At 46.3% G+C, this 26,765-nt stretch overlaps 1 protein-coding gene across 2 annotated transcripts; it reads right to left on the bottom strand.

The window, feature by feature from the left end:
* Positions 1–341: 341 nt before the first annotated feature.
* Positions 342–9,967, bottom strand: GPHB5 (glycoprotein hormone subunit beta 5). 2 transcript variants are annotated; one of them, XM_079963483.1, is made up of 3 exons: positions 9,160–9,967; positions 4,376–4,580; positions 342–828 (listed from the first exon to the last, which is right to left on the bottom strand). In XM_079963483.1, the coding sequence occupies exons 2-3, from the start codon at positions 4,577–4,579 to the stop codon at positions 640–642; spliced, it is 393 nt and encodes a 130-aa protein (XP_079819609.1). In that variant the 5' UTR covers position 4,580; positions 9,160–9,967; the 3' UTR covers positions 342–639. The 2 variants fall into 2 exon arrangements, with proteins under 2 accessions (XP_079819609.1, XP_079819608.1); XM_079963482.1 differs by lacking the exon at positions 9,160–9,967 and adding an exon at positions 4,974–5,275.
* Positions 9,968–26,765: the final 16,798 nt, after the last annotated feature.

Here is a 26,765-nt window from a genome sequence, read left to right on the forward strand (position 1 = left end):
TTGGGCAAAGCTGAACGCACAACAATGCACGCTGGTGCTGACTTGGAGAATGGCGTATGAGGAGGTCTGTAGAGTTAGTTCCTATACCATGGAGCTGCCTTTATTGGGGAAGGGCTGTGGCTTAGGGGCAGAACATCTGATTTGTGTGCATAAGGCCCGGATTCGAATCCTGAAACTTCCCAGGCTGGAAAATACCCTCTGCCTGAAACCAAGTCAAACCAGCTTTTCCCCTCAAACTTGGGTCTCTAGCTGTTGTAAGACTACAGCTCCCATCATCCCTGACCGCTGGTCCTGGTAGCTAGGGAGGATGGGAGTTGTAGTCCACTAAGAGCTAGAGACCCGAGTTTGAGAAAAACTTCAATAAGTAGACAATACTGAACTCAATGGATAATGGTCCAATTCAGTATAAGGCAGCTGCCAATCTTCCTGTATGTGCTGGTGACGGTTTCTAAAGCCTCAACTACGTGGCTATATGAAATCTCTAAATAAGGGCCAATGGGGGGGAGGGAAGAGAAATTTCAGAGCCAAGCAACTACATTCCATCCTGATTCGCAGCGCCACCATTGCCCTACTGCCAGTTTTCGCCAGCAGCAGGATTGAGCCCACGGAAGGTTGCGCTTCAGCCGTGGTGCCAAGGGCTCAGGCGGTCTCGCATTCTGTGGTTTCGGTGAGGCACATGCCACAGTCACACCGAATGGCCTTGAGGTACGTGTAGAATGGGCTGACATTGGCCGCACAGTTTGGCAGCTTCACCGTCTCCAGCTTGGTCTCGTTGTAAGTGCAGACGCGGTGGTGAGCTTCGATGTAAGGGGGTTTCAGCACCGGTTTCTGGCCACAAGGGAGGCAGAGAGGGAGAGGGAGAGAAGGAGGAGAGAGGGAGAGAGAAGATGTTAGCTTAAGTATAGCTGTATGGACATACGCAACTGCCTCGGACCAATCTTGTTTTCTCCTACTCCAGAGGGTAGGACCCAAACTAATGGCTTCAGGTTACACAAAAGGAAATTCCGACTAATAATAATAATAATAATAATAGTTAGAATTTTATTATTACAGTCACAGACCAGTTCCGGGTCACTTAAAATATCAGGAAAATCATAAAACGCAACAGGAATACATTGAATTGCAATTGGGTATAACAGAGACAATTCAGATATAGCAGCAGTTAAAAAAATATATTAAATCTTGATCACTAAAATATAACCTAAAATTATCATTTAAAACCTTGATCATTTTGGTAGTACAGCTTGTTCCCTAAGTTTTATGGCAGTCGCACAAACTTTGGCCACCCTTAACGTAATCTCTAGATCCTTGTCCTCTACCAGGAGTTTAATAATAATAATAATAATAATAATAATAATAATAATAATAATAATTTATTTATACCCCGCCCATCTGGCTGGGTTTCCCCAGCCACTCTGGGCTGCTCCCAACAGAATATTAAAAACACGATAAAACACCAAACATTAAAAACTTCCCTAAGCAGGGTTGTTTTCAGATGTCTTCTAAAAGTCAGATAGTTGTTTGTTTCCTTGACATCTGACAGGAGGGCGTTCCACAGGGTGGGCACCACCACCGAGAAGGCCCTCTGCTTGGTTCCCTGTAACCTCGCTTCTCGCTGTGAGGGAACTGCCAGAAGGCCCTCAGCGCTGGACCTCAGTGTCCGGCCTGAGCATCTGGAAGAACTTTCTGATGGTAAGAGCCATGCAGCAATGAAATGGACTCCTGTGTTTTGATTCTATAATTTAATTGTTCTAAATTGTTTTTGCTCTGAAATTTTTTAGTTGTTCCTATATTATCTGTATGCCACCTTGAATCACTGTCAGGGAAAGAAGCAGGGTAGAAATAAATTACATAATAGTCATAGTTTCTGAAGGACTGTCATGGAAGATGGAGTAAGATGGTTTTCTGCTGCTCTGGATGGTAGGACCCGAACCAGCGGTTTCAACTTACAGGAAAGGAGATTCTGACTAAACATCAGGAAGAACTTTCTGACAGAGACAGTGGCACGGTCTGCCTCAGGACTCTCCTTCCTTGGAAGTTTCAAAGCAGAGACTGGATGGCTATCTGTCATGGATGCTTTAGTTGGGATTCCTGCACTGTCAGAGATTGGACCCTCACGGTCCCTTCCAACTCTACAGTTCTATGAGTCTATGAAATAAGTTTGTCCTCAGCATTCACCAAAACCTGCATATAATGAAGGTGCCAGATATGCTAGACTGGTGACTGGGAGCAGCCACCAAGACCACATAAAACCAGTCTTGAAAGACCTACATTAGCTCCCAGTATGTTTCCAAGCACAATTCAAAGTGTTGCTGCTGACCTTTAAAGCCCTAAACGGCCTCGGTCCAGTATACCTGAAGGAGCGCCTCCACCCCCATCGTTCTACCCGGACACTGAGGTCCAGCGCCGAGGGCCTTCTGGTGGTTCCCTCGCTAAAAGAAGCCAAGTTACAGGGAACCAGGCAGAGGGCCTTCTCGGTAGTGGCACCCGCCCTGTGGAACACCCTCCCACCAAATGTCAAAGAGAACAACAACTACCAGACTTTCAGAAGACATCTGAAGGCAGCCCCGTTTAGGGAAGCTTTTAATGCTTGATGCATGACTGTATTTTAATATTTTGTTGGAAGCCGCCCAGAGTGGCTGGGGAAGCCCAGCCAGATGGGCAGGGTATAAATAATAAATTATTATTATATGTTGAGAGAGAGTTTCACAACTTAGTGGCTGCCACAGGAGATGTCCTCTCCTGGGCTACAGCCACCCTCAGCTTCTGAGGGCAGTGGAACATGTAGGAAGGACTCCTCTGTCAGTCTTAACACCCAGGAAGATCTGTAGAGAAGGAGGTGATCTTTCAGGAACTTGGGACTTGTGGGCTTTCCATATCACAGCCAGTCCTTTGAATTTCCTCAGTAGGAAAAGTGAGAATGAAAGCATTTATTTCTCCATCACAAGATTTTATACACAAACACACACACGTGGGGAATCAGGCTCAGAGCTCCTGGTGTGTGGAATGAAAAGGAGTCTAAAATTAGTCACAATCTTGTTCTGCTTAATGTGCATGGACTTGCTTGCCCTGTTTTGTCACACCCACTCACAAACACCTAACAGCACAATTACCACAACTCTGAGGCAACCAAAATTAGAAGCAAACATATTACTGGGATATGGAATAAAAGGCATCCCCTGTGAGTCAGGGGCTCTATTTTAATCCCCGAGGAATTTTCTGCCGGTGGAGCAATAAAGGACAGTTCCCCCTTAAGTGCTTAAGCTGTAAGGAGCTTTCGAAATTATATAATGAGAGCATTAAGTAATTGCTTGAGAATATATCTTGCCATGCAACCACTAAGGCATTCTTAAGAAGAAAGAGGTGGAAACCTGCCGTGTGGAATTTTAAAACAAGTGGCTCTCATTAGAGATGCAGCCCCGCTGCAAATATGCAATATTCGGTGATGTCAGCTATTTGTGTGTCAGAACAAGCCATTAAAAACCTCTGGAAAGTTACAAAGTAATGATGGCAGACAAATTCTGTTCAGTTCACGTTTAATGGTAAACCAACCAAATTAGCACTTTCCAGAATAATATGTGAACCAAATCACAGCCCTCTCTCAAAATTCTCACCCCTCCAAATTTTTCAGTTCAATTCTCCAGCCAAGTAATATGTGCAAAATTGCACACACTGTTGTAAAGTGTGCATGAAAAATTGCATATATTCATGAAAATTAACTTAAAAAATCTGTACGTTAAGCAAAAATGCATATCAAAATGTGTATTTGAAAAGAAATTGGCACTAAAATGCTATTGGGTTTTAATGAGTCCTTTTAAAATATTTGTTTGTTTGTTTTATTAAATTCGTATACTGCCCTTCATCCGAAGATCACAGGGCGGTTCGCAACATAAAAATACAAAATGGAAACACAAACTACATAATAAAACAAAAGCAAAAGCAAAGCAACCAATAATGATGTGGAAATATGGAGAAGATTGGAAAAATAAGAAACTGAGGAATACTGAAATGGACCGATTTGCCCAGGCCAAATTACAAGTATCGTGTCTGTGTGTCCTGTATTACAGAGGATAGTCCCCTGTTTGAAGGAATGTCCAGAGCAAGTCCAGATTAAAGATAAAGAACCCTCAAAAGAGAGAGTGTATCATGGAAGGCCATTGTTATTTTGAGCAGCTTTTAAGCGGGGAACAACAAGGCTCCTTATGGTGTTTATGGTGCCTCCCCTTTCATCCCGTAACTCTAGTTCAGGAGGAAGGTCTGTGGTTCAGTGGTACAGCATCTGCACACAGAAGATGCCAGCTTTGATCCTCAGCATCTCTAGGTAGGGCTGGGAAAGAGCCCTTATCTGAACCCCTTGGGAGCCCCTGCCACTCACCTCCCAAGTCTGACAACGGCCCCAGCAGGAGTCTGTCGTAATTCGCATCGCCTTGCAGCCAGGCTTCTTGGCCAGGAAAGTGAACTCACGCACGGCACAACCAGTGAATGTTTGAAGGTTGATGCTGGGGGGCTTGGGGGCACCGGCCCAGCTGGCCAGGATGAAGAGAAGCAGTGAGCCCTGGACCATAGATGGGAGCTTCATTCTGCGAGGGAAACAGCAAAGATGGGGACTTGTTAAAGAAGCTCACCTGGGGCATGTTCTGCATCAGAACTGGGCCTTGCCAATGTCTTTGGACTCCAGTTCCCATAATCCACAGCCAGTATGGCCAACAGTTGAGGATGATGGGTATTGTAGGGCAGCAACATCTGGAAGACCCACCCCATCCTTCTTCTGCATAATCAAGATCCCACCTTGAGGTCCTTAAACCAAGTTACTTCAACCACACCTTATTGCTGATATCTCGGACCTTTGACTCATTACAATGACCTCTTTTGGATGACTTGTTTTTTGTGAACAGGTTTGGAAGTGCTGAAAAACAGCTCCTCATCTGGGTGATTTATTTATTTTTTGGCAGCCAGCAAGAAAGTTCACTTACACATTTATATGGTCTTCCATCACCCTCATTAGCCCTCAGTGGTATCAATAGATGACAATATCAAACTGCCCTGGGGGTTATTTGAAGGCTGGAGGAGAAATAGCTGATGTAAATAAACAATACACGAATTGTGCGGCCAAGTCTGGCTATAATTAGCTATGCTTTTATTCACTGATATCTGAGAATAACATCATGTTATATCATCCCATCCATCTCTACTACATGGGATCATTCATGTGCCTTGTTCAAGAGGGTAGAAGGTGGAATTTAGAAAATCAATAAAAATCAACTGGCAAATAGGTGGAAGGTGGAAGGAGACAGGTGAGGCACCACCCTAAAATGATGTTGAAGGGTCAGGACATCAACGATGTAAAATAAATAAAAGTTGAGAATTTTCACTACTTGAAAAGCCTTTGTTCTGCTGGGAATGATTGTTTCAATCCCCAAACAGGAATTATTAAACATTTGGTGCCCCCTCCTATTTTTATATCCCTTTCAATTTTGCATTTCCAAAAATTTTCCAGTGTGGGGAAATTCAACATCTCTCTGGCTGCATGTCTGAGGATGAAAACCCTCTAGCCAGTTTCTACCTGAACTCAGTTAGGGCTGTCTTTAGCATATGCGCCGCCAGGGTGCAAAGATCCGCCCAGCGCCCCCAAATTTAGTTTAGTTCCCAAATTAACTTTTATTATGCTTATGTCAGACACCATGCTTACGCCTTATCTCTTGTTTACAAAAGAAGGGAGGAAAAAGAAATGTGTTTCTCGCTTAGCGTTCATCGTAAAATGAAGAAAAAATGCAGCTTGCGGAATTCATAGTGTGTGCTCTAGGCACGCTTTTGCGGAAAAGGAAAACTAAAATTGCGTCGTGCTGAAATGCATGTGTAGTAGAGTCCTAATTTTTTTAACAATTTCTCTAAATGAATTTGACCTGTAAGTGATGAAATTAAAATGTGCCATTGTGAATGATAAGCGCCACTGCTAGCATTGCACGTCTTTGGTAAATGAGCACACAAAGTCAAAAGTCCTTTTGTGAAACAGTAGGTATAAAGGACCCCTGACCATTAGGTCCAGTCATGGCCGACTCTGGGGTTGCAGCGCTCATCTCGCTTTATTGGCCATGGGAGCTGGCATACAGCTTCCGGGTCATGTGGCCAGCATGACTAAGCCGCTTCTGGCGAACCAGAGCAGTGCATGGAAACGCCGTTTACCTTCCCGCCAGAGCAGTACCTATTTATCTACTTGCACTTTGATGTGCTTTCGAACTGCTAGGTTGCCAGGAGCTGGGACCGAGCAACTGGAGCTCACCCCGTCGTGGAGATTTGAACCGCCGACCTTCTGATCGGCAAGCCCTAGGCTCTGTGGCTTAACCCACAGCGCCACCTTGGTAAATGAGTGCACAAAGTCGAAAGTCCTTTTGTGAAACATTAGGTATACATTTCAGTAATACCTAGGTATGTATGTATTTTGTTTTTCTAGCTTGATCAAAATTAGATAATTAAGAGCTTAGGCAGCTTCAGCGGTGGGTGCCTGGCACCCCCCAGAATTCGGCACCCGGGTGCCCCGCACCCTTTGCACACACCCCCCGGTAAAGATGGCCCTGAACTCAATGGGACTTGCTTTTGAGATTGCATGTATAGAGCTGTTCTGTTAGGCTTAGAAGAAATTCATACTAGTTTTACACCAGTTTTATCCTCAGTGCTTCCCCAACCCCCAGATGAATCCTGGGAAGTGTAGTCTGGTGATATGAGAATTCTGTATCAGAGATCCATAACCCTTGTGTCAAAGAACTACACTTCCCAAGATTCTCAAGGAAGAGAGAAAGCCTGTTTCAGTATTTTAGGACAAAGCAGAGAAATACCTGTAGGGAAACACAAGATTTAGTTTTCCATACTGGGGCAGGGGGAGGACTTGCCTAATACAGAAGTATTGACAAAATACAAAACCTAGTGTTGGAGCAGGAGATTTCTCTTCCAGGACAGTAAAATACAGGCTTATTAGCAGCAATTACTAAGTTGTTAATGATGCTCATTTTATCCTTGTAGCAACCCTGAAATGGAAGGAGGGAGTGGCGGTGGGTGGATTTATGGGTAAAAAGGTAAAGGTACCCCTGCCCATACGGGCCAGTCTTGACAGACTCTGGGGTTGTGCGCCCATCTCACTTAAGAGGCCAGGGGCCAGCGCTGTCCGGAGACACTTCCGGGTCACGTGGCCAGCGTGACATCGCTGCTCTGGCGAGCCAGAGCCGCACACGGAAACACCGTTTACCTTCCCGCTGGTAAGCGGTCCCTATTTATCTACTTGCACCCGGAGGTGCTTTCGAACTGCTAGGTTGGCAGGCGCTGGGACCGAGCAGCGGGAGCACACCCCGCTGCAGGGATTCGAACCGCCGACCTTTCGATCGGCAAGTCCTAGGCGCTGAGGCTTTAACCCACAGCGCCACCTGCGTCCCTTGGATTTATGGGTAGTGATAGTTAAAGCTATGATTTTCCCAGTAGTGATGTATGGAAGTGAGAGCTGGACCATAAAGAAGGCTGATTGCCGAAGAATTGATGCGTTTGAATTCTGGTGCTGGAGGAGACTCTTGAGAGTCCCATGGACTGCAAGAAGATCAAACCTCTCCATTCTGAAGCAAATCAGCCCTGAGTGCTCACTGGAAGGACAGATCCTGAAGCTGAGGCTCCAATACTTTGGCCACCTCATGAGAAGAGAAGACTCCCTGGAAAAGACCCTGATGTTGGGAAAGATGGAGGGCACAAGGAGAAGGGGACGACAGAGGACGAGATGGTTGGACAGTGTTCATGAAGCTACCAGCATGAGTTTGACCAAACTGAGGGAGGCAGTGGAAGACAGGAGTGCCTGGTGTGCTCTGGTCCATGGGGTCACGAAGAGTCGGACACAACTAAACAACTAAACAACAACAACAACAAAGGCCTTGGTAAGGCCTTGAGCTCAGGTCTCCCCATTCCAAGTCCAAAACTCTAAGCCAGCAGTAGCCTTCAGGGTTGCCATATTTCAAAAAATAAAAACACCCTGGAAGTTGCTGACCTTTTTTTATTTTTTAGACAAACCCCAAGGATCCCTATGATCCAGAACAAAGAGCCACCTCTCGGAAATTTCCCTTTGAAATTCTGGAAATGTCCAGTAAATTCCGGACATATGGCAGCCCTAGTTATAGTTTTATTATTAAAGATGCTCACTTTCCATATACATTTATTTTTATATGAATCCAGACAATATGGAAGTCCTAGAAGGACACTGGGGCTTGGGGCAAGTCTGTCTGTGGGTTATGGGTTGGTTTTGCTCCTGTTTGGTGTACTAGCGAAGCTGGAAGATGATAGATAGATAGATAGATAGATAGATAGATAGATAGATAGATAGATGATAGATAGATAGATAGATGATAGATAGATAGATGATAGATAGATAGATAGATGATAGATAGATAGATAGATAGATAGATAGATAGATAGATAGATAGATGATAGATAGATAGAGAGAGAAATAGATAATAGATAGATAGATGATAGATAGATAGATAGATAGATAGATAGAGAGAGAAATAGATAATAGATAGATAGATGATAGATAGATAGATAGATAGATAGATAGATAGATAGATAGATAGATAGATAACATGTTGCCTTCCAGAAGTTTTGTTGGACTACAAGTCCCATCATCTCCTGCAAGGATGGCTAATGAACAGAGATGATGGAAGTTGTAGTCCAACAAAACTTCTGGAAGGCCACATGTTATCTATCTATCATCTATCATCTTCCAGCTTCCAGATTCTCCATCGCTGATATAAATATCTACCTATCCATCTATGTATCTACCTGTGATGGGGAACCTGTGGCCCTCCAGATATTGTTGGACTACAGTTCCCTTCATCCTTGATTATTGGTCATCCTGGCAAGGGTTGATGGGAGTTATAGTTCAGCATCATCTTGAGGGATCCAGGTTCCCAATTCCTGTTTCAATTTTTTTTTCCTGGTGCCCAGCTGGGATCATTTTCCAAATACGAAAGCCAGGCCATTTTTCTCACCTCTCTTTAAAAGAAATAGACCCATTTCAATGAACCTTTCTGTGGCCGTCGATTGCCTTCGTTCGCTGTTACCTCCTGGTTGCCTCTAGACCAGCTGCAAACAGTGACCTGCACCTTGCCGAAAGACAACAGACTCTCTTACCTAGCTTGAGGAATGCCCCTCGCTTCTCCAGCTGCGGTTCTGCAAGGCGGTCGCTTGCCAAAGGACGGGAGACGGCCTCCTCCTCTGTCAGTGTCAGCTCTTCCCAGAGCTCCTTGCCAGCTGCTATTAGGCTGCTTAATTGCTCAAATTTATAGAAAAGGCTGTGTCAGTCAAACCACAATGGAGGCAGATCCTTACTTGAACACGCAGCAGCATCAAAGGCGATGGGTTAGAAAAAGGAGCCTCTTGTTCCCAGAGCTAAGTTCAGGGATATTGTGTGTGTTTTCCCCCCTCTCCCTAACATCACCCGAGTGGAACAAAAGGGAGCATCTTGGTGGGGCTGCAGGATCGTGGCAAGGAAAAAATGAGCAGGCCACTGGATCTCACCCCCGCCCTCCTTCGTGGCACTTTCCACCCCTTTGGCATTCAGAATGGTGCAAAGTCAGTCTCCCAGGTATCCGTTATCCCAGGGAAAGCAAGAGCTCAGCCAAACGCACAATAAGGAGAGGATCCGCCAACAAAACCTCGAGTTAAATTTCACTGCCTTAGCTCCTTTGTTGTGTGAGTATGGAGGGGGGGGTGGCCCGCACATTTCCTAATTCCGTGCAGTGATTATTGCAAGGTGTGCGTAACCATGTAAACTTTGCAAATCGCTAAGGAGTCGGCTGGCCCTTGGTTTTCTGTAAGCATTAACACTGCAGGTGCAAAAAAAAAGAAGAGAAGCGAAAGTAAGAAAACGGTGCTGTATTTGGGGAAGTTTGCTTGCAATAAATGTGCATATTAGGCAAAATTGCACACCAAACCGTGAATATTCCGTGTGTGTGTGTGTGTGTGTGTGAGAGAGAGAGAGAGAGAGAGAGAGAGAGAGAGAGAGAGAGAGAGAACTACTAATGAAATTCTCTTGAGGAATTTCATAGGAACCTAGGAAGTTGCCTTCTATTGAGGCAGACCCTTTGTCCATCTAGTTCCATACTGTCTGCTCTGACTGGCAGCTGCTGCCCAGCATTTCAGGCAGGGGGCATTCACAGGCCCATCTGGAGATTCCATGGAATACTGAACTTGCAAAGCAGATGCCCTGCCAGTATAATAATTATTAATAATTATTAATAATTTATTATTATTATTATTATTTATTTATACCCCGCCCATCTGGCTGAGTCTCCCCAGCCACTCTGGGCGGCTCCCAATCAAATGTTAAAAACAGTGCAGCATTAAATATTAAAAACTTCCCTAAACAGGGCTGCCTTCAGGTGTCTTTTAAAGATAGGATAACTGCTTATTTCCTTCACATCTGAAGGGAGGGTGTTCCACAGGGTGGGCACCACTACCGAGAAGGCCCTCTGTCTGGTTCCCTGTAACCTTGCAATGAGGGAACCGCCAGAAGGCCCTCGGCGCTGGACCTCAGTGTCCTGGCTGAACGATGGGGGTGGAGACGCTCCTTCAGGTATACAGGACTGAGGCCGTTTAGGGCTTTAAAGGTCAGCACCAACCCTTTGAATTGTGCTCAGAAACGTACTGGGAGCCAATGAGCAATGGCCCTTCTCAATAACTCAGAGAAAGCGCATGAGAGAGAGAGAGAGAGAGAGAAGAGAAGAGAAGAGAAGAGAAGAGAAGAGAAGAGAAGAGAAGAGAAGAGAAGAGAAGAGAAGAGAGAGAGCTGGTGCGGAAATGTAGCTAACTCAAGTCACCTCCAGACTTGATTATTGTAACTCACTCTACATGGGGCTGCCCTTGAGACGGACCCAAAAACTCCAGCGGGTGCAGAATGCAGTGGCGAGACTCCTTACGGGGTCCTCGCTGTGGGATCACATTCACCCGGTGCTATACCAGCTGCACTGGCTCCCGGTGGAGTACAGGATCAGGTTCAAGGTGCTTGTTTTAACCTTTAAAGCCCTATACAGCCTAGGACCCTCGTACCTACGGGACCACCTCTTCTGGTATGTCCCACGTAGGACCTTACGGACTTCAAACAAAAACATATTGGAGATCCTGGGCTACAGGGAGGTTAGGCTGGCCTCAACCAGAGCCAGGGCTTTTTCGGCTGTGGCCCCGATCTGGTGGAACGCTCTATCACAAGACACTAGGGCCCTGTGGGACTTGACATCTTTCCACAGGGCTTATAAGACAGAGCTGTTCCACCAGGCCTTTGGCCAAGACACAGTCTGACCTTTGGTAATCCTCATAGAACTCTAGCCCAATGATTGCCATTAATTTGATTCTGAATTGATTTTAGAATGAATTGATTTTAGAATGTATTTCAATTAATTGATTGTGATTTTATGTAAACTGTCAAAACAAAATAAAAAAATTCCTTCCAGTAGCACCTTAAAGAATTTTTTTATTTTGTTTTGACTATGGCAGACCAACACGGCTACCTATCTGTTATGTAAACTGTGTTACTTTTACTGTTGTTAGCCGCTCTGAGCCCAGCTTCAGCTGGGGAGGGCGGGATATAAATAAAATTTATTATTATTATTATTATTATTATTATTATTATTATTATTATTAGGCTGGGAAAACGATAAGTTAAGGAAAAACCAAAATTGGCCAGTTCATCCTTCTCTACCCAGTCTCCAAAGAGCCTCTTGGAGACATATCTATGACAAGGTAAAAGGCAATATGAAATGAAAGTTCTACTTGTTTTTCCTGTATAGTCAATCAGATGCCGTCTGTTGTGTCCTGCAGGCTTATATAGTTCAGAAAAGGGTCACGCAAGACAACCAAATCAATGTCTACCAAAGTGTAAGAAGTCAAGGGGGAAGTCCCCTGTTTCCATCCATTCACATAAACTGTGGAAAAAGTTTTTTGGGTTTGTTTGCACACATACATGCACACAGAAACACCTTGAATTGATTCTCTCACCCCATACATTTTTTCAAAAGTCGCTGTTTATAAACGTTGCCCTGGCAACGGTGATGCTGAATGGCAGCCGTGTTGCCTGTGAGACATGACACATCTCTCCAAACACCAGCTTGTCCCTTGCCCTCCTGCCAGACGCTCATCTCACTGTTGATGGCCTCCCAGCCAGACAACCCATCACTGCCGCAACCACCTCACTCCTTGCACCATTTGGGTGGTTGACTAGCGCCGACAGGATTAGCCCTGAAGTTATAAACCGAATGGTCCCTGCTGTTACATTTCCTGCAGATTCAAAATTACACCATCAGTCAGAAAGCTATCTGGTCCAAACTCTGAGGGTAAAGAGACCATCTGAAATTGTTTAACTAGTCCAGTGGTTTATCATGGAATTCTACTCAATATTGATCCAGAGCAGATTCCAATGTAAACTTAGCAGAGTAAAAACTTAAATATGTTGCAGGATTTCCCAAAAATAGACCAGAGGCAGACATCTGAAGGCAGCCCTATTTAGGGAAGCTTTTAATGTTTAATGTTTAATAGACTATTGTATTTTAATATTCTGTTGGAAGCCGCCCAGAATGGCTGGGGAAACCCAGCCAGATGGGTGGGGTATAAATAATAAATTATTATTATTATTATTATTATTATTATTATTATTATTATTATTATTTCATCCAGCAGAGCTTTACTGCTACTGAAGACAAAGTGAGCATAATGGTCACAAATCCAATACAGTGGTGCCCCGCAAGACGAATGCCTCGCAAGACGGAAAACCCGCTAGACGAAAGGGTTTTCCGTTTTGGAGGTGCTTCGCAAAACGAATTTCCTATGGGCTTGCTTCGCAAGACGAAAATGTCTTGCGAGTTCCTGCGGGGTTTTTTTCCTTTACCCCCCCCCCTTTTTCTAAGCCGCTTAACAGCTGATCCGCTAAGCCGCTTATCAGCTGATCCTCTAAGCCGCTAAGCCGCTAAGCTGCTAAGACGCTAAGACGCTTAACAGCTGATCCGCTAAGCCGCTTATCAGCTGATCCGCTAAGCCGCTTATCAGCTGATCCGCTAAGCCGCTAAGCCGTTAATAGCGCTAATCCGCTAAGCCGCTAATGGGCTTGCTTCGCAAGACAAAAAAACCGCAAGACGAAGAGACTCGCGGAACGGATTCTTTTCGTCTTGCGAGGCACCACTGTACATTCAGGATTGGCACTGCCCATAAGAAATCCAGTTGCAGAAGACTTAACTAAAACTTAAAATAACTTATAAGAAATCTAAAACTTAACACTAAGCATACTATGTACAGAGCACCACACCAGAAGGAAAAGAGATAGAAAGAGAAAAGTGAAAACCAGGCTCCTTCTGGCCTTACTTTTACGGTCGGCATGACCTTGACAGAAAAGAGATAAGAGAACCAGTTTAAGCCAGTTCTACTCAACTTCTCTGAAGGAATAACCCAAACATCACGAACCTTCTGCTTGTTTCTTTCACACAGAAAAGCTTCCAGAACCCTCTTGAATTAATTAGAATAGGAAAGATCTCAACACATCAGATCAATACTTTCTGCACTAAGAAACGCAAATGGACATGGTTTTCAACCAGTGTGCCCTGGGGTTCTTTGAATGATGGTCAGGGGTGCCGTGGGCAACACTGGCCTCTGTCCCTCTTTCCTTCTCTGATACCCTTTTGCATCTCTGACTCCCAAAGGCTTGCACAGCTGTTTGTTGCAGCAGCCCTGGCTATATGCTCCACAGGCAAATGGTACCATTGGTCATGGTGCTGGTTGCCAGTAGCTGAGGTGGCCTTGGAGTAAGCAAGCAAGCGAGCGAGCAGGGGAGCCCAGCCAGCCAGTTCGCCAACCCTTGTTATTGGGAATGGATGGACAAGTCCCAGGCCCCTTCTGGTTCCCTCACTGCGAGAAGCGAGGTTACAGGGAAGCAGGCGGAGGGCCTTCTCGGTAGTGGTGCCCGCCCTGTGGAATGCCCTCCCACCAGATGTCAAGGAAATAAAAAACTCTCTGACTTTTAGAAGACATCTGAAGGCAACCCTGTTTAGGGAAGTTTTTAATGTTCGGTGTTTTATCGTGTTTTTAATATTCTGTTGGGAGCCGCCCAGAGTGGCTAGGGAAACCCAGCCAGATGGGTGGGGTTTAAATAATAAATGATGATGATGATGATGATGATGATGATGAGTCAGAATTTCCTTTTGTGTAACCTGAAGCCATTAGTTTGGGTCCTACCCTCTGGAGTAGGAGAAAACAAGATTGGTCCAAAGACAGTTGCGTATGTCCATACAGCTATACTTAAGCTAACATCTTCTCTCTCCCTCTCTCCTCCTTCTCTCCCTCTCCCTCTCTGCCTCCCTTGTGGCCAGAAACCGGTGCTGAAACCCCCTTACATCGAAGCTCACCACCGCGTCTGCACTTACAACGAGACCAAGCTGGAGACGGTGAAGCTGCCAAACTGTGCGGCCAATGTCAGCCCATTCTACACGTACCTCAAGGCCATTCGGTGTGACTGTGGCATATGCCTCACCGAAACCACAGAATGCGAGACCGCCTGAGCCCTTGGCACCACGGCTGAAGCGCAACCTTCCGTGGGCTCAATCCTGCTGCTGGCGAAAACCGGCAGTAGGGCAATGGTGGCGCTGCAAATCAGGGTGGAATGTAGTTGCTTGGCTCTGGAAATTTTTATGTTTTACAATTTTGTGTGTGTTGTAAGCCACCCAGAGCTGCTGGGGAAACCCAGTCAGATGGGTGGGGTATAAATAACAAATTATTATTATCATTGTTGCTGTTGCTGTTGTTGTTGTTGTTGTTAGTGGCCACATTCCCTCAGGTGCAGCCTGTCAGGGGTTGCTTATCGAAACTGCCAGTGGGATCAGAAGCTGTGGTAAATGGCAGCCCGGGAGACAGCTTTCTGTGTGGCAGCCCCTAAACTGCAGAACTCCCTCCTCACAGAGATGCACAGAGCGAGTGTGGTGTAGTGGTTAAGAGCGGTAGACTTGCAATCTTGTGAACCGGGTTTGCTTCCCCGCTCCTGCACATGCAGCTGCTGGGTGACCTTGGGCCAGTCACACTTCTCTGAAGTCTCTCAGCCCCACTCACCTCACAGAGTGTTTGTTGTGGGGGAGGAAGGGAAAGGAGAATGTTAGCCGTTTTGAGACTCCTTAAGGGGAATGAAAGGCGGGGTATCAAATCCAAACTCTTCTTCTTCTACTCTTCTTAAGCACCATCATTATCCAGCTGATGATGTATGCTGAAGACATAAGAAGGGCCTGCTGGATTGGGGCAATGGCCAGTCTGGTCCAGTATCCTGTTCTAACAGTGGCTGCACAGATACCTGTGAGAAGCAGGATCAGAGCACAAGAGCTCCCTCCTTTCCTGTGGTTTCTAGCCAGAGGCATACCTAGGGGTTAGTGAAACTGGCCCCTGCTGGTGTGTGTTTATGTGTGCGCAGGTCCTTCTGCTTTACAGGTGGAGCTGGGAAGCTGCTGTGCAGGAGATCTGCTTCTGCCTCTTACTTATTTCACAAATGGGTGGGGTATAAATAAATTATTATTATTATTATTATTATTATTATTATTATTATTATTATTAATTAGTGGCGTTCTGTTTTCAAAGTCTCATTCCCACCCGCAAATTCTCATGGATCCTTTACTGACACTAGTGCTATTAAACGTGTCCTTAAATTATGTCTGGTCTGATTGGGTTGAATATGCCCACCCTCATTGGGGGCCTTAACCCTAGCCTTGCCCAGATATCGCTCAGATTTATGCATGAGAGCAGAAACCCAAGTTTGAGTTCTTCATCCAGCAGCGAGGGCCAGGGCAACTTTGGTCACAGTGCCACATATGAATCTACTTCTCCATAAATCAGGAGTGATCCATGCCAGTAATCTGGGAATTTACTGCCATTTCTATGGATCGGGACCGTCTCATCTTTTAAATACGGAGAAGCACACACCCATCTTACTTTCTTTGAGAAACTCCTATATTCCACCTTGCTTTCCATTTCTTGTGGAAAGGCTCGTATGACAATGAAACGGTGTGAATCCCATAATCCCTTCCCTCTGGCTCAGAGACTGAAGTTGAAGCTTTACAGCCATAGAGACTCTATATCATGTCATCGTTGGGTGGTTTGATTTTCCTATTGTTCCTGACCAGCAGGTTGGAAAATAAAACCTCATTCTGACATGCTACTACATCCTTTTTAAAAAAATTAAAATTAAAATAAATAAAGTTTCCAAGATTGCAAACTTTATTCATCACCAAGGCAATCAAAAAAAAAGCTTTTGGGGAGGGAGGGGGAGCTGCCTGCCTCCCTGCTCCAAGAGGAGAGACAGTTGCAAGAAGTTAGAGTGTTTCCCTTAGCCTAAAATGCATGCAAAGAATGTGCTCGTGAACAAAACACAAGTTATAGTTGGGAGTGAAACCAATTCAACATCTGTGAAATTAACGCTGCTCACCTGTTCAAAGAAATCTCAGTAGTTTCATCCAACGGGTTTTAAGTGCTTAAATCTGCCTAAAAATTGCATACAGCTAAAACAATAGTTTTGACCTAAGGGAATAGGGAGAAGAAGCATACTTGGGACTTATAAAGGAAAAGGTAAAGGAACCCCTGACCATTAGGTCCAGTCGTGGCTGACTCTGGGGTTGCGGCGCTCATCTCGCTTTATTGGCTGAGGGAGCCGGCGTACAGCTTCCGGGTCATGTGGCCAGCATGACTAAGCTGCTTCTGGTGAACCAGAGCAGCGCACAGAAACACCGTTTACCTTCCCACCGGAGTGGTACCTATTTATCTACTTGCACTTTGACGTGCTTTCAAACTGTTAGGTTGGCAGGAGCAGGGACCGAGCAACGGGAGCGCACCCTGTTGCGGGGATTCGAACCGCCGCCCTTCTGATCGGCAAGTCCTAGGCTCTGTGGCACTACCCGTGCGCTACCCATGTCCCTATTTGGGACTTATAGGATCATCGAATTGTAAAGTTGGAAGTAACCATAAAGGCTGACTAGTTCAGCTTCCTGCAATACAGGAATCACAGCTAAAGATGACTACAGATGCAGTGATGTCCAAACTTTTTTCAAAGAGGGCCAGATTTGATGAAATGAAGGGCTGTGAGGGCCAGCCGAAGGGCCAACCATAGTTGCTGAGCTTTATTTAGGATTGAAGGGACGCAGGTGGCGCTGTGGGTTAAAACCTCAGCGCCTAGGACTTGCCGATCGAAAGGTCGGCGGTTCGAATCCCTGCAGCGGGGTGCGCTCCCGCTGCTCGGTCCCAGCGCCTGCCAACCTAGCAGTTCGAAAGCACCTCCGGGTGCAAGTAGATAAATAGGGACCGCTTACCAGCGGGAAGGTAAACGGCGTTTCCGTGTGCGGCTCTGGCTCGCCAGAGCAGCTTCGTCACGCTGGCCACGTGACCCGGAAGTGTCTGCGGACAGCGCTGGCTCCCGGCCTCTAGAGTGAGATGAGCGCACAACCCCAGAGTCTGTCAAGACTGGCCCGTACGGGCAGGGGTACCTTTACCTTTACCTTTATTTAGGATTGAAGCTGTTGAACTTTTTTGGGGGGGGGTTAAGTTTTTGCTTGTTGAGCTTTTTTTTAGGGTTGAAGTTGTCGAGGGTTTTTTAGGATTTTGCCCCAGGAAATAAACTGCCACAGGGGCTGGATTTAACCGACCGGTGGGCCAAATTAGGCCCCCAAAACAGACTTTGGACATGCCTGACAGATGACCATCCAACCTCTCTTTAAAAGCCTGCAATGCAGGAGAGCCCATTACCTTCTAAGGTGGTCTGTTCCACTGTTGAACAGCTCTTACCTTCAGAAAGTTTTTCCTGTGCTTAGTCAGACTCTTTCTTGTAACTTGGAGTCATTGGTTCAAGTCATACCCTCCAGAGCAGGAGAAAACAAGCTTGTTCCCTCTTCCATGGGACAGCCCTTGAGATATTTGAAGACGCCTATTGTATCTCCTCTCAGTCTCCTCTTTTCCAGGCTAAACATACCCAACTCCTTCAACCGTTCCTCATCAGGCTTGGTTTCCAGATCCTTGATCGTCTTGGTTGCCCTCCTCTGCACACCTTCCAGCATCTCAATATCCATCTTCTTTTAAATAGATGGTTGCATTTTTAAAACATGTCTGGGAGGATTGGACCAGAAGATGTTGGGTTGGCTTCCATCTCTGAGGTTTCCAGGGTTTCAGAGAGGGAGTCTTTTCCAGCCCTTTTCCAGGAATCGAACCCATGACCTTCTGCATGCAAAGCATCCCCCCCTACCTCTGAGCTGCAACTCATCTCCAACCAGTTACAAGCAGCATAAGAATTCCAGGGCAAGGATGCCCAATTCATAACATGGATTTTATGAGCCCTGCTACCTGCTGAAAGAACAGCTTAATTAGGCTCTCCTGTCCCTGAACTGTTCCCTGCCCCACCTGGTCATGATAAAAAGTACTATTTAACTTGAAAAAATTGATGAGGGTGTCTACTGCTTTCCTCTTCCCTCCATAGTCCTGTTACCTTTTATGTTGCATATTTATTTTTTAGGGTTGTCTGCCCATATGCAAGGACTGTCTTGTTTCAATGGATTGCACATAAGCTGGTTTGAGAGACTTTTCGGCTGAGGAGTGGGGAAAAAAGGTAAATGCATCAGTGCATACATGCATAAAGGTAAAGGTAAAGGGACCCCTGACCATTAGGTCCAGTCATGGCCGACTCTGGGGTTGCGATGCTCATCTCGCTTTGTTGGCCGAGGGAGCCGGCGTACAGCTTCCGGGTCATGTGGCCAGCATGACTAAGCCGCTTCTGGTAAACCAGAGCAGCTCACGGAAACGCCGTTTACCTTCCTGCCAGAGCGGTACCTATTTATCTACTTGCACTTTGACATGCTTTCGAACTGCAAGGTTGGCAGGAGCAGGGACCGAGCAACGGGAGCTCACCCCGTTGCGGGGATTCAAACCACCAACCTTCTGATCGGCAAGTCCTAGGCTCTGTGGTTTAACCCACAGCGCCACCCGTGTCCCTGCATACATGCATAGTGCCTTGCTAACTGCCACCTGGAACTGCTGTTTGCACAGGTTGCTTTGACCTTCAACCTGCAGGTATATCGCCACCCATATCCTGTCCAGGTGGAAAAGGGGAGAGTTGTTTCGTGATGAACGATAGAATGCCTTTCTTTCTTTCTTTCTTTCTTTCTTTCTTTCTTTCTTTCTTTCTTTCTCCTTCTTCTTCTTCTTTAGCCAATGATAGCTTTACCCAAATTAATCTCTGCTCCTTTTTTGAGTGCAAACTCTTGATTTGTGCCAAAACAAAGTAATTTTTGCTCTTATCAGCTCCTGATCTGTGTTCAGTTCCAACGGAACTCAAAGGAGTTCACAACTGAGGCCATTGTGAAATTGATCCGACTTTCCCCTTTCAGTTAATTAATCAGAACTGAGTCAAGCAGTTCCTGCTTATGTTTCCAGTAAATGCGATGCTATTCTCCAAAGCAACGTTTCCAACTTATTTTCGTTGGCATCAAACTTTGACACGCAGAGAAGCTCCTTCTGGAAAAAGCCATGCCCCCAAAAGACTAAAGCAGACTAAAGCGGGAGAGAGGGATTTTCTGGAGCCATTGAGTTGGAAAGGATTTGCTAAGGGCAATTAAAGGAAGGGCAGGGTCAGAGGAGGTCAAGGCCTGGAACAATAGTGATACTTGATACTGCAGCATTATAGGCTGGCTCCTTTCTGACATCTCAAAATATTGCCAGCATGGCTAAACCTTCTGGTGCCTGGCATCTTTTTGAAGGCAGGCAAAGCCTATGGGGTGCAGTGTAGTGATTAGGGTTCTGGACCAGGACCTGGGAGACCAATGGTCTAGTCCCCACTCATCCATGAAACTCATTGGGTGACCCTGAATCAGTCGCTGCCTCTCCACCTGACCTACCTTTGAAGGAAAGGCAGAATACAAATGCATTCATTCATTGGTTTGTTTTAAATTTATTTAAGCTATAAATTGCTTAAAGGCATTTCAATAGGCCCTTTAAGGAAGTGTGCTGTTTTCATGATTAGTTTTAATTGGACTTTTTGCAATTGTTTACGTGCGCAGCTTAGCATCCAAGATAATTACGAGGGGTATAAATGGCTTAAATATACAAAAACAGAACCATAGTAATTTAGGTAACTCCTATACCATACCTTTAAAGCACATAAAAGGTAAAGGGACCCCTGACCATTAGGTCAAGTTGTAGATGATTCTGGGGTTGCTGCGCTCATCTCGCTTTATTGGCCAAGGGAGCCGGCGTGCAGCTTCCGGGTCATGTGGCCAGCATGACTAAGCCGCTTCTGTCGAACCAGAGCAGTGCACGGAAACGCCATTTACCTTCCCGCCGGAGTGGTACCTATTTATCTACTTGCACTTTTATATGCTTTTGAACTGCTAAGTTGGCAGGAGCAGGGACCAAACAACGAGAGCTCACCCCGTCGCGGAGATTCAAACCACAGACCTTCTGATCAGCAAGTCCTAGGCTCTGTGGTTTAACCCACAGCGCCACCCGCATCCCTTTTAAAGCACATTTGTTGTTGTTGTTTAGTTGTTTAGTCGTATCCGAACTAACAGGGAGGATAAGAGGAGATAGGGTACAAAAAGTGAATAAGGAGGGGGCTATCTTTAAGGAATACATCAAAATCGATGTGGGGAAAGTAGAATTTCTGACAGATACTGAGTGAATCCAGAAAATGATTGGAGTGAAAGGAAAGTAAAGTCAAGATAGAACAAGAAATTAAAGAAATAATGAAATGCGTTTAAGCTAATTGGAAAAATAAAGTAGCGTAACTAGAACGGCTGGAAGTCAAGTCACTTGGTGGATGTCCGTGTGGGGTAAGTGTGTAGGTATGTTGATATGTATAGTATAAAGGTAAAGGGTAAAGGGACCCCTGACCATTAGGTCCAGTCGTGACTGACTCTGGGCGCTCATCTTGCTTTATTGGCCAAGGGAGCCGGCGTACAGCTTCTGGGTCATGTGACCAGCATGACTAAGCCACTTCTGGCGAACCAGAGCAGCGCACAGAAACACCGTTTACCTTCCCGCCAGAGTGGTACCTATTTATCTACTTGCACTTTGACGTGCTTTCAAACTGCTAGGTTGGCAGGTCTAGTATAGGTAGGTATTATATAGAGTAATGTAGGCATGTTTTATTTTATGAAAATTAGGTAGTGTGTTGTGTACGTGAATTGTGTAAATGTATATGTATGTGTTTTGTATGTTAATAATAATAAAAAAGGTGCACAGAAAAGGGCAAGCAAGATGATCAAGGGTCTGGAAATCAAGTCTCACGAAGAACGGTTGAGTGACTTGGGGGTGTTTAGCCTGGATAAGAGGAGACTGAGCAGTGATCTGATAGGCACCGTCAAGGGTCAGTCACACAGAAGATGAGGCCAACTTGTTTTCTGTTGCTCCAGAGGGCAGGAATCAACTCCTGGATTCAAATTACAGCGGTACCTCGGGTTACATACGCTTCAGGTTACAGACTCCGCTAACCCAGAAATAGTTCCTCAGGTTAAGAACCTTGCTTCAGGATGAGAACAGAAATCGCGCAGCTGCGGCAGTGGGAGGCCCCATTAGCTAAAGTGGTACCTCAGGTTAAGAACAATTTCAGGTTAAGAACGGACCTCTGGAACGAATTAAGTACGTAACCAGAGGTACCACTGTACAAGAAAGCAGATTCTGACTAAACAGTTGGAATAACTTTCTGATGGTTAAGAGCTGCTCAACAGCAGACTGGGCTCCCTCAGAAGACAGTGGACTCTCCTTCCTTTGAGGTTTTTAAAGAGAGGTTGGATGGGCATCTGTCAGGGATTACCGTATTTTTTGCACCATAGCACTCACTTTTTTCCTCCTAGAAAGTAAGGGGAAATGTCTGTGCGTGTTATGGAGCGAATGCCTACGGATGGCGGGGGGATCTGCTGCAGTCGTGAGCAGAGGATCCATGGTTCCCCTTCCTTCCCTCCTCCGTGGCTCGCTTTGAAACAGCAAAGCAGGAGAAGAGCTGCTGAGTGGGGAGGAGAGAGGGACAGAGAGCCTGCTGCTTTAAAGGAGCAAAGCAGGAGAGGTTGGCTCCTTTAAAGCAAGCAGGCTCTCTGTCCCTCTCTCCTCCCCACTCAGCTCACTAAATAGCATTATTAGCAGCATCCTTCTCCACACACCCCATGCATGCTCCTTGTCCCTTGAGTGCTTTTCCTTCCCTCCCCACTTAAAACATGGTTACAAAGCACGGATCCACATAGATCCTCAGGATTTTTGCACCGGGTCACCCCAAATTCACCATCAGATCACATAGCATGTCCATGACTACATCTTGCACCAAAAAAATCACGCACCCACTGTTGCCTGGAGTCGCAGTGGTGCAAAAACGTGGTTACAAAGCATGGATCCACATGGATCCTCAGGATTTTTGCATTGGGCTACTCCAACTCACTGTCAGATCACATGTCTGTGGCCACTGCATGAACCACAAAAATCATACATCCACTGTTTCATTTAGAATAATTTTTTTCTTGTTTTCCTCCTCTAAAAACTACATGCGTGTTATGGTCTGGTGCGTGTTATAGAGCGAAAAATACAGGTATTTAGCTGATCATTCCTGCATTGCGGGGGTGTTTGGACTGGTTGACCACCGAGTTCCCTTCCACTTCTACAATTCTGTCACCCAGTTTGTCTCGACAGGAAAAAGAATCATGAGACAGCCGCTCGTTTTAACACACTTGGTTATGACCTGTGCAGACTGCGTCCGCTAAGCTTAATGGAACAGCATTCAAGCTGCCATTGTGAACAGGTGGCAAAATGTATCTGTTTGGCTTAATTGCCAGGGAACACAGAAGTTCGCAACTAAGCCATTGAGAGGGATTCCTGCTCTCCCTTTTAGTCGGCTCTGAATTCGTTACTAGGGCAAGAAATCCAGTTGTTTGCAACATGGTAGGAAAACGTATGCAGGGTGTGGGTGAGCCTGAACTGGAGGGGGATACTTTCATTTAAAAAAGAAAAGATCTCATTTATTTTTATTTTTAGTCATATCTCCACCCCTACCCTCCATTACTCACCCTACTGTGAAGGGATCATTCCTTTGAGCGAAGCCTGAAACTACCCAAAGAGTTTATTTCGTGTCTGGGATGGAGGCAATTCATCTAAGGCTTCACTGTTGGTGCCGGCCCTATTCTTAGACAGGAGAAGCATCTGTAGAACTGGCCCACCTATGGGGCTGGGTGAGGTGGTTACCTCAGACGGCACCCCCTGACTGCTTGGGGAGGGGTTGGGGCCATTCCTGAACTCGCTTGGTTCTGTGTGGGTTTTTCAGAACACCAATGAGATCCGGATGAGCCCTGACAAAGCTGAGTGCTATTTAATGGTGCATTATTTTTAAAGGAGGAGCAAGCGGCCTGTGTTGACTGGATTTCAGAAAGAAAACAGTGTTTCCTTTGTCACGCCGAGGAGAGCCGTTAGTTCAGTGATCATCGGCACTTGGAATCTACTCTGAAATCACAGGCCATGTGCGAATCAATTATTGTCTAATGACAGGCGTGTGCAAAGGATGTCATAATATCGTCTTTGTGCCTGTGAGATAATCTGTGAACTAATTAGCGCTGTCTGAATTCCACATTTCCTTCTCACTGAAGCAAGCCAGGAAGGGTAATTCTCAGAAGTCAGGATGAAACCTTTCCCAGAGAATTGTCCTCTTCGGCAGAGGGTGGTGAACCTACGGCCCTCCCCATGTTTTTGGATGACAACTCCCGACAACCCCCGACAGCATGTCCAACAATCTCTAGAGGTCCATAGATTCTCCATTCCTGAAATAATATTCTTCTTGTTGTTGTTAATTTATATGCCACTTAGGTGCCAAAATGGCTTCTAAGCCATTTCTAAAACTAGGGACGTATCCAGACCATTCATTTAAGGCCCTTTTACGCCATGGCTTCCCCTAAAGATGTGCAGCTTGTATAGAGTACTGGGAGTTGTTAGAAGAAACTTTTCGAACTACAGTTCCCAGAATTCTTGGGAGGAGAGAGCCAAGGATTGTTAGCAAGGCCGAGAGGGGAGTCTTGTCGTCTGTGCAGCCCAGGAACCCGGTACACACAGCCCGGGCTTGCACTCCGGGGAGTTCATTTTGGTGCTAACGGAGCAATTTGGCTTCGCCCTCGGCAGCACACTCCATTGTCTCCTGAGACAAATGCCAACAATAAATATGCTTTGAATGCATAGCATGGGTGTGACTGAGGATTCTTATCCCTGCAGCAAAGGCGTTGCTGCCCTTCAGTTGGAATCTGTAAACAAACGGTGCTGCGAGGGATCAAAACAGGATCCCCTCTGCAACCACAGCATAGAGATCAGAAAATATAGGACGCACAAGAACACAGGGAAGCAGTTCCGGCTCCCAGCTGAAAAACTACAGAATACTATAATACAGAGACAGACCGTAGAGAGGTCGAGGGTGCTTTAAAAGGTAAAGGTAAAGGTACCCCTGCCCGTACGAGCCAGTCTTGACAGACTCTGGGGTTGTGCGCCCATCTCACTCAAGAGGCCGGGGGCCAGCGCTGTCCGGAGACACTTCCGGGTCACGTGGCCAGCGTGACAAAGCTGCATCTGGCGAGCCAGCGCAGCACACGGAAACGGCGTTTACCTTCCCACCAGTAAGTGGTCCCTATTTATCTACTTGCACCCGGGGGTGCTTTCGAACTGCTAGGTTGGCAGGCGCTGGGACCGAGCAGCGGGAGCGCACCCCGCCGCGGGGATTTGAACCGCCGACCTTTCGATCGGCAAGCCCTAGGCGCTGAGGCTTTTACCCACATCTTAAATCTGCGAGGGTGCTTTACCCCATCTTAAATTGCAGGCAGAGCTGGGAGTGACTGTTCCAAGCAGGGAGAGACGGAAGGGTCAACCGTGCACCGAATATACCCAGCTCTATCTCTCGGTCATGTCTGAATCAAGAGAGGCCATGCAAACCCTCGCCAGGAGCTCAGATGAATGCATGATGGTAATATGAAGGGACTGTGAGTGGGCGGTTTCTGAGTCTGGATGGAATTATAGAACTGTCAAGTTGGAAGAGACCCCAGGGGTCATCTAGTCCAACCCTCTGCAAAGCAGGGAAATATCAGCTAAAGCATCCGTGACAGATAATCATCATCATCATCATCATCGTTATCATCTGGCTGGGTTTCCTCAGCCACTCTGGGCAGCTTCCAACAGAATATTAAAACACAATAGCCTATTAAACATTAAAAGCTTCCCTAAACAGGGCTGCCTTCTGATGTCTTCTAAAAGTCTGGTTGTTGTTTTTCTCTTTTCTGGTGGGAGGGCGTTCCACAGGGTGGATGCCACTACCAAGAAAGTCCTCTGCCTGGTTCCCTGCAACTTGTCTTCTCGCAGTGAGGGAACCACCAGAAGGCCCTTGGCGCTGGACCTCAGTGTCCGGGTAGAACGATGGGGGTTAAGACGCTCCTTCAGGTATACTGGACTGAGGTCATTTAGGGCTTTAAAGGCCAGCACCAACACTTTGAATTGTGCTTGGACATGTACTGGGAGCCAGTGTAGATCTTTCAAGACCAGAGTTATGTGGTCTCGGTGGCCGCTCCCAGTCACCGGTCTAGTTGCCGCATTCTGGATTAGTTGTAGTTTCCGGGTCACCTTCAAAGGTAGCCCCACATAGAGCGCATTGCAATAGTCCAAGTGAGAGATAACCAGACCATGCACCACTCTGGTGAGACAGTCCACGGACAGGTAGGGTCTCAGCATGCATACCAGGTGGAGCCGGTAGACAGCTGCCCTGGACCCAGATTTGACCTGCGCCTCCATGGACAGCTGTGAGTCCAAAATGACTCCCAGGCTGCGCAGCTGGTCCTTCAGGGGCACAGTTACCCCATTCAGGACCAGGAAGTCCTCCACACCAGCCCGCCTGCTGTCCCCCCAAAACAGTATTTCTATCTTGTCAAGATTCAACCTCAATCTGGTAGCCGCCATCCATCCTCCAACCGCGTCCAGACACTCACATAGGACCTTCACCGCCTTCACTAGTTCCGATTTGAAAGAGAGGTAGAGCTGGGTGTCATCCACATCCAACCTCCATATTGAAAACCTCCAAAGGAGGAGAGTCCACCACTTCTTGTGGGAGTCTGTTCCACTGCTGGACAGCTCTTGCAGTCAGAAAGTTCTTCCTGATGTTTAGTTGGAATCTCCTTTCTTGTACTTGGAATCCATTGGTTCAGGTATACCCTCTGGAGCAGAAGAAAACAAGCTTGTTCCCTCTTCCATGTGACAGCTGTTAAGATATCTGAAGATGGCTACCATATCTCCTGTCTCCTCTTCTCAGGCTAAACAGCCTCCAACTGTTCCTCATCAGGCTTGCTTTCCAGACCCTTCATCATCTTGGTTGCCCTCCTCTGCACACCTTCCAGCTTGTCGACATCCTTAAATTGTGGTGCCCAGAATTAGACAGAATATTCCAGGTGTGGTGACCAAGGCAGAATGGAGCAGGACTATGACAGTCACCTGCTTTGTATGGGAGTTGTATTTCCCCAAAAGAGCAGCTTCATAATTTGAGGGTGCTCCTGGATCTATCTTTGTCACTAGAGGCCCAGGTGACGGGAGAGACTTCTAGCAGCTTTGGCTGGTAAAACAACTACAGCCATTTCTGGACCAAGATAGCTTGACTGCTGTCATCCTTGCGTTGGTAACGTCCAGGCTGGATTACTGCAATGTACCCTATGTGGGGCTGCCCTTGAGGTTGGTTCAGAAGCTGAAGC

Source organism: Podarcis cretensis (genome assembly GCF_951804945.1).
Source record: "Podarcis cretensis genome assembly, chromosome: 1".
Classification (NCBI taxonomy): domain Eukaryota; kingdom Metazoa; phylum Chordata; class Lepidosauria; order Squamata; family Lacertidae; genus Podarcis; species Podarcis cretensis.

What these genes read in the sequence shown, in the direction of transcription:
- GPHB5 (XM_079963482.1), bottom strand. Translation starts at nt 5,002, where the DNA reads ATGAGGGTGATGGAAGACCATATAAATGT. An exon ending in ATGGAAGACCATATAAATGT is followed by an intron (nt 4,581 to 4,973) that starts GTAAGTGAACTT and finishes TTTCCCTCGCAG; the next exon opens with AATGAAGCTCCCATCTATGG. An exon ending in GCCGTTGTCAGACTTGGGAG is followed by an intron (nt 829 to 4,375) that starts GTGAGTGGCAGG and finishes CCTTGTGGCCAG; the next exon opens with AAACCGGTGCTGAAACCCCC.